The 13,842-nt window shown below is 44.9% G+C and overlaps 1 protein-coding gene across 1 annotated transcript in view; it reads left to right on the top strand.

Annotated features, from left to right (window-relative positions):
• The window catches only part of OVCH1 (ovochymase 1), a 47,912-nt gene extending 43,573 nt beyond the window's left edge, over nucleotides 1–4,339 (top strand). The window contains 4 exon segments of the mRNA XM_059681135.1: nucleotides 1,122–1,191; nucleotides 1,467–1,522; nucleotides 3,292–3,427; nucleotides 4,276–4,339. Coding sequence (XP_059537118.1) covers nucleotides 1,122–1,191; nucleotides 1,467–1,522; nucleotides 3,292–3,427; nucleotides 4,276–4,339 — 326 coding nt within the window.
• The last annotated feature ends 9,503 nt before the right edge of the window (nucleotides 4,340–13,842 follow it).

The raw sequence follows: 13,842 nt of genomic DNA, 5'->3' as shown, positions 1-13,842 counted from the left end.
TCATGCACAGAGCAGGGCCGAACAGGGGGTTGAGGAGCTCCCCCATGTCACTCACAGAGTAGGGCCTATAGGGGAGTTGGGGCACCGCCCCCTGTCACACTCAGGGCAGGGCAGATCAGGTGGTTGGGGCAACGCCACTCTCACACTCAGGGCAGGGCCGATCAGGGGGTTGGGGAGCTCTCCCCTATCAGACACAGAACTGGGATGATCAAGAGGTTGGGGCGCTTTCCCCTGTCATGAACAGAGCAGGGCTGATAGGGAGGTTGTGGTCCCACCCCCTGTCACACACAGAGATGCAGGGCGATCAGGGGGTTTGTGCGCTGCCCCCTGTCACACTGATCCCGGTGCTGGGAGGCATATTACCCTTTTACTATATAGGGTAGAGGCCTGGTGCATGGGTGGGGCTGGCTGGTTTGCCCTGAAGGGTGTCCTGGATCAGGGTGGGGGTCCCCACTGGGGTGCCTGGCCAGTCTGGGTGAGGGGCTGAGGGTTTTTTTCAGGCTGACTGAAGCTCCCAACTGCTCCTTTTTTTCTTTCTTTTTTTATTCTGGGCCAGCTTTAGCTCTGAGGCTTAGCTCCAGGTCTGAGACCTCAGCTGCTGAAAGAAGGTATCTGGTTTGTTTAAGTTCTATAATCAAAACTCTGTATCAACTCCAGCTCTGAGATCCCAGTCCGCTGAAAGCTGGTTTCTGGGGTTTTGTTTAGCTTCTATTTTTGTAACTATGTTTCAAACTGCCAGCTCAGAGGCCGGCAAGGCAGGCGGGGAACGTTGCAGTCCTCCATCACTGAAGCAAGCAAGGCTCATGTTAGTTTCAAGCTGCCTGACTTCCAGCCGCCATCTTGGCTGGCAGTTAATTTGCATATTGCCCTGATTAGCCAATGGGAAGGGTAGTGGTCGTACGCCAATTACCATGTTTCTCTTTTATTAGATAGGATATCCAATAGCATGTTGTATACCTTAAATTTATACCATGTTGCATGTCAGATATATTTCAATAAAGATAAATAATACACGAAAATAAATAATTCCGGTGCCTAAAATATGAAAACTACAAAAAACAAACAAACAAAAAAACTTGAGTTCTTGTTTTTCACTAGATTTTATTTTTTTTTAAATGTAGGTGAAGTATGTGCAAGAAGGCTTTACCCATTGATTTTTATGAGCCCTGAACCACTGGTGAGGATGACATAATTTACCCAAATATGTTATGCCAACTAATGTTGTATTTTCTTCTTGGGTATAGTCTCCTCCCTCTATTCCTCTCAGATAGTATTTGTGGAGCACCTAATATGAGCCAGATTTGGACTCTTTTTGGTTGTGGGAATCCAGTAGTGAACAAAATGGACAAGAAAAAAAACCCTTTACTTATTAAGCTTATATTCTAGTGGAGAGAGGACACATAATAAGAAAAATAAAATATATAATATATTTGGTGGACAAACCAGGGGGGACATGAAGTGGGAACCATCTCCCTTGTACAAGATGCTTTCAGCATAAGTTATATTATCATTAGAGTCCAAGGTACGTTTGATCATTTTGTAAACTTATGAAGTTAAAATTCATTGTTTTTCTTTTTAGGAATAGTCACAACTTATACATTGTTTTGTAAAAAATTGTGTTTCTGTGGGAAATGGGTTTATGTTTGGTCCAAAAGAGAAACTGCTCAGTGGATAACTTAATTGACTTGTAAATTATCCAGAATTGTGATTTCTGGACATAGCTAGAACACATTGGTTGCAAAATAAAATTTTTGACCGTGATTATGATTCTACACCACAGAGAGCCTTTTCTGCAGTGGTAATTCTTGTGGATCAGAAGGTCTGTATTCAAAATCTTAGCTGGCTGATTAGCTCTGGACAGGTTGTTACATTGTATCAGAGTTTTCTTTATAGTGATATCCTATATAATAAAAGCCTAATATGCTAAGTGTCTGGTCATTCGGTCATCTGTTCAACCAATCAAAGCATAATATGCTAATGATATGCTAAGGCCACTCAACTGCTCTCTATGATGTGCACCAGGGGGCAGACAGTTGACTGGTTGACCAGTCACTATGACATGCACTGACCACCAGGGGCAGATGCTCTGATCGGTAGGTTAGTTTGCCACTGGGGTCCGGCTGATCAGGACTGAGCGAGCCGGGTTGGAAACACTCTGGAGCCCTCCTGTGACCCCTCCCTGGCTGGCCAACTTCCCGCATCCCTCCCCAACCCCAATGGTGCACCAGTGGGGTCCCTTGGCTTGACCTTCACCCTCTCGCAATCCGGGACCCCTCAGGGGATGTCAGAGAGCCAGTTTCAGCCTGCTTCCACAGGCCAGGCCGAGGGACCCCACTGGTGCACAAATTCATGCACCAGGCCTCTTGTTATAATAATAAAAGGTCAGAATGAGTTTTGAAAACAAACTACACAAATATTAGATGCTATGCAATTCAGAGTTAACAGATTGCTTTTTAGAACATGTAATTGGTAAAGATTTTCGACTCTTTATGAACATAGATAACTGAAAGCTTGTTTCTCTTCTTGGCACCAAAAAGCAGTGCAGATATATTTGAGGAAAAATGAGGTGAGTAATAAAGAAAAGCATGCATACCATCTGAAACATTTTCCCCCAAGAACTATATTAAGAATACTAGAGGCCTGGTGTAGGAGATTCATGCACTGGGGAGGAGTTCCTAGCCCGGCCTGCACCCTCTTGCAGTCTGGGACCCCTCGGGGATTGGGCCTAAGCCGGCAGTCAGACATCCCTCTTGTAGTCTGGGGCTCTTGCAGTCCAGGACCCCTCGCTCCTTACCTCCTGCCTGCAGCAGAGGTAGGAGAGGCTCCTACCACTGCTGCTGAGCTCGCCAGCTATGAGCTGGCTTCTGGCTGAGTGGTGCTTCCCCTGTGGGAGCACAATGACCACCAGGGGGCAGCTCCTGCATTGAGCGTCTGCCCCCTGGTAGTCAGTGCGCATCATAGTGACTGGTTGGGTTGTTCAGCCATTTGGTCGATTTCCATATTACTCTTTTATTATATAGGATTGCTTTCAGATGGAACTTTGCATGGATCCAGCATTATCTGCATTTATCCCACATAGATCCTGGGCTGTACCAAATACCATCCTGAGAGAGGTGCCGGTTTTCTGTATGTTTCAGGTAGAGACTTCTCAGTGACACTAACCACCTCCTGTTAACTTTTTTCTATAACAATTAGAGAAGAAAGCTGGCAGCTTTGACCTGAAAGGGCATATAGCAAAGCCTCTTTAAAATTGGTTTTTATACTCATTCCCTTTTCTTTCTTTATTTCTAGGTCCAAAAGTCAGTAAAGTAACCAGACTTCGTCAGAGTTCAAACCAAGAGCATGTGGTCACTTGTAATGATGTTATTCTGACCAAACCAGCAGGAATCATACAGATTTCAAGATATTTTCACAGAACCACTATGAGGTGAGATAGGAACATTTATTTTGATGAAAGAAGTATGTGAATGATTACTTGACAGATGGCAACACTTAGTATTTGCCTAAAATCTTATTTTTCACCTTGTTTCCTTAAAGAATAGACTTTCAGATAATCCCTGATCTTGGCCTTTAATATGCAAAAGCTGATTGTAAGATTACCCCTGTTGATAAATTGTACTTTTTCAACAAAAGAGATAACTTATCAGGCAAAGTGAAAATTTAAATCTCTATCAAAGAGTTTTTGAGATTAAAATAATGTGTGTAGAATCTTCTGGCACTTAGTAGGTACTCAGTAATTGTTTCTAAATATTGCCATGATGACAATAGAACTTTCCTCGAATTAAACAACAGATAAATTTAAAGGATAAGTGAGTCCTCTTCCCCCCAACCCTTTGCCTATTAAAAAATTAATAATAAAAATAATAATAAAGTACATAAGTAAAAACTTAAAGGGATAAATGAAAAGTGAAGATTTATGTAATATCAATCCTAAATAAATTTATATGATTTGGGGGGAGTTTGGAGAAAATTTAGGCAAGAGTAAGTCCTTAACTCTTACAGATTTGCCAGTCAGAATTTTGAATACCTTACATGACTCACCAACCATTTCCCATGATTGGTGAATTTACTTAAGCCTTTTGACTCATTAAGGATTAAAGAATATTTTTTCATTGTTGTAAATTAAAGTGGAAATCTTCCTCTTACTCAAGCACAAAGGAGTAAAAACGAAGGCAAGCTAAGTCAATAACAGTGATGCATTAAATTCTGAACAAAGTAAATAACAGTATATGCTGTTTGGAAATCATTTCTGATATTCTTCCATCTGTGCCATAGCTGCCACTGGAGGTTATTAGCCCCTTTAAATCACTTCATTTGCCTATTACCAACTTCCAGATAAAGCCAGCACCCTTGGCCTGTCAGGGTCACCTGTGGGTTTATGAAGGATTTGGATTAGGCAAAAAATTAATAGGTACTAATCTTCCATGAGAAACTATGCTTTTTTAAAATTTTCTTTTATGAAGTATTGTTTTATATTCTGTGTGTGATGTAAATTCATCTCATACGATGTTGAAAAACCTTACTGTTACTATATTTTTTTAGATTTATGATTGAGATTAATCAAATACTCTCTCAAATTAAGTTGCAAACAAAACCCAACCATATGCTGCTTACTTGGGTCATAGTTAGATTAAATTTGCCCAGAAACACTAAAAACAAAGGATGAATAAGGCAGTTTTAGACAATAGTAACACAAGTACATTGAGCCTATAATATCAATTAGGCAAAACAATGTAGGAAAAGACATTAAATGGAAACAGGGTTTAGGCTGGCAGACCAACAGTACCCGATGTGATGGGATCTGATGGTCCAGGGTTCAAATCTCAGTTCTACCACACAGTAGTTCAGTAACAGGTGCACTATAAATTCCCAGTTTACCTAGTCAACGATACGCATGCCTGCCGAAATAAGGTGACTGCCCAGAGGGAGAGGATATATGGCATTTCACTGGCCTTTGACTTCCTAAAAAGGAAAAACAACCCAGGGTCGTGCCAGAGTTCATAAATCAGCCAATTGTCAAACCACTGTTCTTTTTTTCTTTGGACTTACATGTTACCATCCCAGAAATAGGCACAATGACAAGCTTTGTGTTTCTACTTAAGGGAACGTCAATAAACACGGAGCTTCCTGGTTTCTGAGCCAATTTTGCATCAAAAGCTTCATAGCTTCTTGTGAGGAGAATGCAGGCTCTGGGCCAGGGGAGGGCAAACTTTCTGACTCGAGGGCCACAATGGGTTCTTAAACTGGACCGGAGGGCCGGAACAAAAGCATGGATGGAGTGTGTGTGTGAACTAATATAAATTCAAAGTAAACATCATTACATAAAAGGGTACGGTCTTTTTTTTTTTAGTTTTATGCATTTCAAACGGGCCGGATCTGGCCCGTGGGCCATAGTTTGCACACGGCTGCTCTGGGCCCAGTATCATTAGGAACTATCTGTGCTTCTTCCTTTCTTGCTTTACAGAATGCCTGTCACTTATATTGCCTCATAGGGTGGTTCTGAGACTTTAATAAGGCCTGTTGATTAACAGAAACCAAGCTTCTTCTGTGTTTAAATTAAAAAAAATACATTCCCCTTTCTATTCTTTAAACTTTGCTGTTTGGAAGAGAAGATTAGACTTTTTTTTCCCTACTGTCTTTCCCTGGGTGGGATGTCTGAGTGTACACAGTTTGAAAGAACAAAGAAATACAGAAAAAGGGAGAAACTTACATTAGCTATATCAGTTATGACATATAATGTTAATGAACTATACACCTGTTCATCTTTACTTAGAATTAGTTCTTAAAACATATGTACTACTTCCTATCTCCACCCCCAAAAGTTTTAATGACTCTATTTCAAATTTTGCAAGTAAGGTTTACAAACTCTAGGTGCTAACTTAATGCTTGAGGTCAGTAGATTATTCAATGAATATTTAGATTGACCAAGTATTATGATTTATCCCTAGAATGCAAGGATATTTTTTTAATATTGAAAAATATATTATGCATCATATAACTAGGTCATATTAAGAAATCTAGATATAAATTAATCATATAGTGATTATATCTTTAAAACCATGTCAGTAAAAATTAATTAACAGATGTAATGGAAAAATTATTTCCATTATGATTAACAATAAAAACCATGAAGCTAGGAATAACCATAAAATGATATATGAGACTTATCATCAAATGTAAAACTTTATACACAGACACATATACACACGGACACACAGGCATGCACACACAAACAGATCTGAATAGAAAAAAATAATATGTTCTAATACTGGAAGACAGAATGAACATTAATTCATTCCAAATTAATTTACAAATATAGTATACTAGTGGCCCGGTGCACAAAATTCATGCCCATTAAAGGGGGATTAATTAGAGGAAATATTTTAATATTGCTATTTGCCCTTTCTCTATAATAGACATGTCAGAGATGAAAGAAAATTAGTAAAATGTATATGAAAATATTCCTCCTGTCAGAGTCTAGGGCATGCCGTGGGACTCAGAGTCAAGTCCCCGCCCACCTGCGGCACCTCAAAATCACACGAGACCCAGACTCAACTGGCCCCACCCCCATTGGGCGAGATGCAGACCTGGCGGGCCCCACCCTTGTTGAGCCCCACTGGGTGGGGGGTGCAGCCTCAGGGCCCCTGGCCCAGTGCCAGGCAGGGGTGCAGCCTTAGGTCTCCTGGTGCATGCCAGGCAGGGAGCACAGCCTCAGGTCCTCCAGCACATCCTCAGGTCCCCCAGCCTAGAGCCTGGGTGAGGGGCATGGCTTGAAGTCCCTAGGCCCGGTGACAGGGTGGATGGCGCAGCCTGAGGTCCCCCGTCAAGCCCTACCAAGCAGGGGGTGCACCTTGAGGTCCCCCATCAAGCCCTGCCAGGCGGGGATGCAGCCTGAGATCCCCCATCAAGCCCCGCCGGGCAGGGGACACAGCCTCAGGTCCCCCAGCGATGGGGTGGGGGAGTGCGGCCTGAGGTCCCCTGGTCCAGTGCCAGGGTGGGGGCACAGCCTGAGGTTCCCCATCAAGTCCCAAATGGGCGAGGGTCATGGCCTGAAGTCCCCTGTCAAGCCCTGCTGGGCAGGGGGCATGGCCTAGCGCTGGGGTGGGGGCCATGGCCTGAGGTCTCCTGTCAAGCCCCACTGGGCAGGGGGTGCAGCCTCAGGTCCCCTGTCCCAGCACAGAGGCACGCAGCCTCTGGTCCCTGCTAATTGCTCGTTAAGGCTCGTTACAGGAACTTGGCCTCTGCTGTGCGTGCAGCCGTCTTGTGTTATGGAAACCCCGCCTCTGCTGGTGGTGCAGCCATCTTTGTGGAGGCGTGACAGTCAATTTGCATATTTCCTTTTTTATTAAATAGGATTTCCCATACAATTCTAATGGGACTTTTTTTCAGAGAGTAAGGAAGAACTTGATAACTCTAAAGTTTTTCCTTAAAATAAATACACGAGCCCTAACTGGTTTGGCTCAGTGGATAGAGCGTTAGCCTGCAGACTGAAAGGTGCGAGGTTCAATTCCAGCCAAGGGCACATGCCCAGGTTGCAGGCTCGATCCCCAGTGGGGGGCGTGCAAGAGGCAGCCGATCAATGATTCTCTCTCTCATCATGTTTGTATCTCTCTCTCTCTTTCTCTCCCTTCATCTCTGAAATCAATAAAGATATATAAAACTAAATAAATAAATAAACAAATAAATACATGAGCTGAAAATGCTTTGGGGGGAAAAAGACCAGGTGATGAAGCAAATTATCAGATATTAAAATATATTTTAAAACAATGATAATTGAAACAGAGTAGAGCTAGTACAAGAAGAGACACATATAAGTGGACCAGAAGGGAAATCAGAAATACAGGCATTTATATGATAAATTTGACATTACAATTCAGAGAGGAAAATAAATTTTATTCTGCATCATATCATAGAATAGCTGATTAAAGAGTTAAACATTTTTCTTAAGCCATTAAAAGTAGAAAAATGGGTAATTATTTTAGCTATAGATGGAAAAGGACCTTCCACCAATGAAAGAAAATGGAAAATTATCAATAAATTTCTATATAATTAAAACCTTTTCTGCTCTAACCAAAGCAAAGTCTAAAAAAAAAAAAAAATGAGATTTTCAACAACTCTGGGAAAGGGTTAAAGTAACTAACATAGAGAATGTTTAAATCAGTATTAGAATAGCTCAAATCTGTAAAAATAAATTTATAGGTCCAATATCTTTGACTCGGCCTTGATTAAATTTCAAGTTAAAACCAGTCTCCAAAGCTTTTGACTTTTGTTCATTTTCCTAGAGAATGACAAACTATTGACCCAAGTGATTTTGAGAACAAAAAGTACTGGATTAACCATTAGCCTCTTTTAATAGATAAGAAGAGTTAGTGAATGTTTGCATATCAGTTACTATACAATCTAAATTAAATCTCTTCTTATTTTGTGTCTTGTCACAATGAAATTAATTCTCTGGCCATTGGTTTACCAAAAAGGACAGTTTTCCTATAATAGCAAAACACCGTAATAGTTCTTTATTGACTTGAAACCTTGAAACTGTGAATATTATAGCATACCACCTTTGTTAGAATGTTTGTTTCAGAAAATACCATGTTTGATCAAAGTTGAAATGGTTTATCATAGGAAGCAAATTTAAATCATCAACCTTTGATATCCATGACTATGACCTTTGTAATGGACCACTACTTGACTCAACAAGTATAAAGCACACATTTATTTTTTTAACAAAGAGAATCTCTAATGTAAGTTTTTAAAAATATAAGTACAAAAAATAAGAGTTTAACCAATTAATTTTTAAATACAATTCAGAATCACTATTTTTGTAGATGATACCCTAATAGAAAAATGAGTAAGTAACCTATGTGAGCAATTTATAGACAAATAAACGCATATGAGAAAAAATATTTAGCCTTGTTAAACAGAATTGAGAAAAAATTTTACATAGTAAGTGTAAGGTGGCTCAGGAGGTGGCATAAGAAACAAAGAGAATCAAGTTGGTCAGAGAGGAGAAAGTTTAATCTGTGTCCCCGGGCGAAACCCAGGAGCCCCAAAGGCAGGGCCAGTGAATTTGCGCCAACAGGGAGGGGGAGCACTTCTTTTACACGGGTGTTTAGTGAGGGGTGGGGGGCATGATTTGAGGAAGTTCCCGCCATGGGGGTCATCACAGTATTCAGGAAGGAGTCAGTATCTGTGTGGGGGTCATTGTGGATTCCAGGGAGGAGTCAGTATCTGTGTGGCCATCTGTCTGGCATGCTGACCTGTTAGGAATTCCAGGGAGGGTCCATTATCTCACCACACATCTGCATGCATCCGATCCTGGGCTTCCTCTGACCTAACATCCCGGCCTTTTAGTGACAGGGGGCGCGAGTTCATTTTGACTACTTCCAGCTGACCAGGGACAATGAGGGGGGTGGTTAAAGACCAGGGTCAGGCAGAGGCAGGTCAGAGGGCAGCCGAGTGTAGGGATGAAGCAGGAGCTGATTCACAGTCACCCGTGACATCTCCGTGATCCGGGAGCGGATGAACTTGAGGAGGCAGGGGGCTAGGAGAAAAAAGACACAGATGAGAATCAGGGGCCCTATCATGGGTAGGACCCAGGTAGCTAAGGGGCTTTGGAACCAGCCTAAAAGAGAGTTGTCCCGGGAGTGTCTTGCATGTAGTTCTTCATTCAGCTTAGTCAGGGTCTGCACATTTTGCTCCACTATTCCGGACTCCTTGATGTAGTAGCAGCATTCTTCCTGAAGGAATATGCAGGTTCCTCCTCTTTCTGCAGTCAGAAGGTCTAAGGCACGCCAGTTCTGTAGGGCTACCTGGGCTATTGATGTTATTTGTCGCTGTAGGGAGGCTAAAGGGGTGGTAGTAGACTCCAGGGCTAACTGGAGCTTGTCATTAAACTCCTGAGCAGTGACCAGACAGTTCCCAAGCCCCCTCCCCCCCCGCCCCCGGCGAGGCCTATCGAGGTAGCGATACTCACCCCTAACATGACAGGGAGGAAGACAGCCCGGCGGGCCCGGGGTCGGCATGAGAAGAGCAGCCAGGCAAGCTCCGACTCTTCATACAAGGTTAGTTGGGGAACAACTGTGACCACGAAGCAAGGTCCGGGGTCAGAGGAGTTTATGCAGTTGCTTAAGGTGCCATTGCACCAAAAGAAGCTACCCGGGCTGGCCTTGGTGAGACTGACTGTGGTGTGGTTTTGGGTACAGTTCCAAGTGACTCATCCTCCAGTTACCAGATTACTGGTCTGGTAGCATATCCGTGGGGGCAGGGTGAGCTCTGGAGTTTCGGGAGGCATCACAGACCTTGAACCTCCACACATAAGCGGGTGGGGGTGGGTGTAGATTGCTCAGGGCCGGGAGGAGGAGGAGGGGGAGGGTGACTAAGGCGGACCTTAGTGGGGCCCAACACCTCACATGTATAGAAGTCATGCTGCTCTGGGGTCCTCTTGAGTCTGGAGAGGTGGTGCCATGACGGGTCGCCAAGCAGCTTGGCCGCGGTGGGGGTTGTGAGGATTACAGTGTGAGGTCCCATCCACCTAGGCTTTTGGATGTAGATTCTTAAGGAGGACCGAGTCACCAGGGTGAAGGGCTGGTCCTCGGGAGTCCTGGTCAGTCGGTTCTGGCTTGGGCAGAAACCTGTTCTCGTGTTCTCGGGGCAATTGCCTGGGTAAGATATGGAAGATAAGTACCCAGGGGAGGGGGATCAGTAAGGAGATGGTGGTTGAGCAAGAAGGGCTTAAGAAGGTGGGGCTCCTTGGTGTAGCCGGATTTTGGTCAGGGCCATGGGCAGGAGGTCTGGCCAGGAGCTGCGAATTTCTAGAGAGAGTTTAGTTAGATGGTCCAATAGGTTGGGATTGGAGTGGCTATGATGAGGGTTCGAGCCAGTGACAAAGAGTAGATGGAAAGTTGTGTTGATGAGGGTGGGCAAAGGAGTAGGTCCAGGTTCGTAGGGCGAGAGAGCATGTCCTTTAGTGAGGGAGGGATAGGTCGGGATTAATATAGGTTTTGATAAAGACAATTATAGTAGAATTGATGATTCCTTCGATATCCCAAGTCTGTTTCACCTGAAAAGACCAAAAACCTTCACTGGTGCATTCACTGCTAGCTGCCTGTAGGAGGATTATGGTGAGGAGATGAGACATATAAAAAGAAACCTGAGCTTCTTCCGGAGTAAAAAATTAGAGGGTCCCTTGCCAGGTAAGAGCCTGTGAAGAATAATGGGTCATCAGGTCCTGGATGGTGCCGCTGAATCTTCTTCGGGCATGGTGGGGAGACATTTGGTGAGCCTGAGAGAGGTAGGTATTGCAGTGAAAATGGGAGGGAATGTTAGAGTGTGCTGTTATCCAAGGGAAAAGAGAAAGGGAAGGAGCAGTGGAAGCCAGCGACCTGGATATGAGGCTGGAGAAAAGGCAGGGGGAGGGAGGGAGCAGGCTGCGCAGCCTGTTCCCAGGGCTCTAGCCGCTTGGATTTTAAAGTTGCTGCATTTTTTCCTAGAGATAATGATCTCAGTTTTTGATAATAGCCGGATTGTTGAGTAAACTTGTACATTCAAGGAAGTTTCCTTTGGGGAGGGTGGAGTGGGGGGGGGGGGCAGCGTGAGAAGGCGCCGAGGTCAGAGGGCATGCATGAGCTCTACTTCCTTCTGGAATCTCATGGCCTCCAGGACACGACTTTCCCTTGGCTCTCCTCTCACCTCGCTGCTCTCCTTCAGAGTCTTCACTGGTTGCTCCTCATATTCTTTACCATGAAAGGTTGAGGTGTTCCAGGACCCAGGTCCTTGCCTCTCTTTTTGTCTTTACCTAAACTCACCCTTAAGTGAGTGAGCGTGCAACTCCTCACTCTAAATACCTCCATACACAGGTAACTGCCAAATATTGTCTCCAGGATGAACATTTTTACTGAACTTTAGCACTGTGTGTGCAATTTCCCCCCTCTCCACTAGACTATACAGTAGGCATCTCAAACTTAACATGACCAAAATTCAACTCTTCATTTCATGGCCCTGCCTCCAAATTATTCTTCCACCAATCTCTCCCATCACAGTAGATGGCAACTCCATTTTACTAATTAGTTGCTCAAACCATTAATCTTGGTTATCCTTGACTATTCTTCTCACATCTCACATTGAATATAGTTCATATGTGGGCCGTTCTGCAAAATAGATCTAGAATCAAACTATTTCTCAACAATTCCAACATATTCTCATGAGTCTTTTTTTTTCCAGTCTATTTTACTCATAGCATCTAGAATGACCATTTTAAAATAAATAATTCAGATCATGTTATTCTGCTTATAATCTTCCAATTTTTCCCCAGCTCATCCTATCTAATAAAAGAGAAACATGGTAATTAGCAGTAACTTCGCTACCCTTCCCATTGGCTAATCAGCAAGATATGCAAATTAACTGCCAACCAAGATGGTGGCCAGCAGCCAGGCAGCTGACGCGAACAGGGAGGCTTGCTTGCTCCAGTGACGGAGGAAGCCAGGTTCCCCGCCTGCCGCTGCCGGCCTCTCAGCTGCTCTCTAAGAAACATTGTTACAAATATAGAAGCTAAACCAGCCGTGGGAAAGACAGTAGGGAAAAAAACAGTCTAATCTTCTCTTCCAAGCAGCACAGTTTAAAGAATAGAAAGGGGAATGTATTTTTTTAATTTAAACACAGAAGAAGCTTGGTTTCTGTTAATTAACAGGCCTTATTAAAGTCTCAAAACCACCCTATGAGGCAATATAAGTGACAGGCATTCTGTAAAGCAAGAAAGGAAGAAACACCGATAGTTTCCAATGATACTGGGCCCAGAGCAGCCGTGGGCAAACTACGGCCCGCGGGCCTCTATCCTATATAGTAAAAGGGTAATATGCCTCCCAGCACTGGGATCAGCAGAGGCATGAAGCCCCCAGCACTGGGATCAGCTGAGTAGCGAGGCCTCACTGCCCCGGTGTCAAGAGGAGCCACGAGGCCTCCCAGCACCGGGATCAGTGGAGCTGCGAGGCCTCCCAGCCTGGGATCAGCGGAGCCACGAGGCCTCCCAGCACCGGGATCAGTGGAGCAGCGAGGCCTCACTGCCCCTGGAGCAGCGTGACAGGGGGCAGCGCCCAAACCCCCTGATGGCCCTGCGGTTCTGTGTGTGACAGAGGGCGGGGTCACAACCTTTCTATCCGCCCTGCTCTGTTCGTGACAGGGGAAGGTGCCCCAACCCCCTGATCGGCCCTGCTCTGTGCCTGATAGGGGGGAGCTCCCCAACCCCCTGATTGGCCCTGCTCTGTGTGTGACAGGGTGGAGCCGCAACCTCCCCATCGGCCCTGCCTTGAGTGTGAAAGGGGAAGGCGCCCCAACCCCCTGATCTGCCCTGCTCTGTGCATGACAGAGGGCAGCACCCCAACCCCCTGATCAGCTGGCTCTGTATGTGACAGGGGTGGCGCCACAACCCCCTGATCTGCCCTGCTCTGTGCGTGACAGGGGGTGGTGCTGCAACCTCCCCATCAACCCTGCCTTGAGTGTGACAGGGGGTGGCACCCCAACTCCCCAATCGGCCCTACCCTGAGCGTGACTGAGGGTGGCATCGCAACCTCCTGATTTGCCCTGCTCTGTGCATGACAGGGGGCGGTGCCCCAACTCCCCAATCAGCCCTGCAGGGCAGGCACCTAGGGATTGGGCCTGCCCTCTGCCACCCAGGAGCGGGCCTAAGCCAGCAGGTCGTTATTTCCCGAGGGGTCCCAGACTGTGAGAGGGCACAAGTGGGGCTGAGGGACAACCCCCCCACCCCCCGCCAGTGCACAAATTTTTGTGCACCGGACCTCTAGTTCTATATAATAAAAGAGAAACATGCAAATTAGCCATCCCTCCCCT

The sequence above is a fragment of the Myotis daubentonii genome, chromosome 2 (assembly GCF_963259705.1).
Source record: "Myotis daubentonii chromosome 2, mMyoDau2.1, whole genome shotgun sequence".
In the NCBI taxonomy this organism is placed as follows: Eukaryota; Metazoa; Chordata; class Mammalia; order Chiroptera; family Vespertilionidae; genus Myotis; species Myotis daubentonii.
Note: the sequence above shows the minus strand (reverse complement) of the source record. Positions and strands in the feature narration are given on the sequence as shown.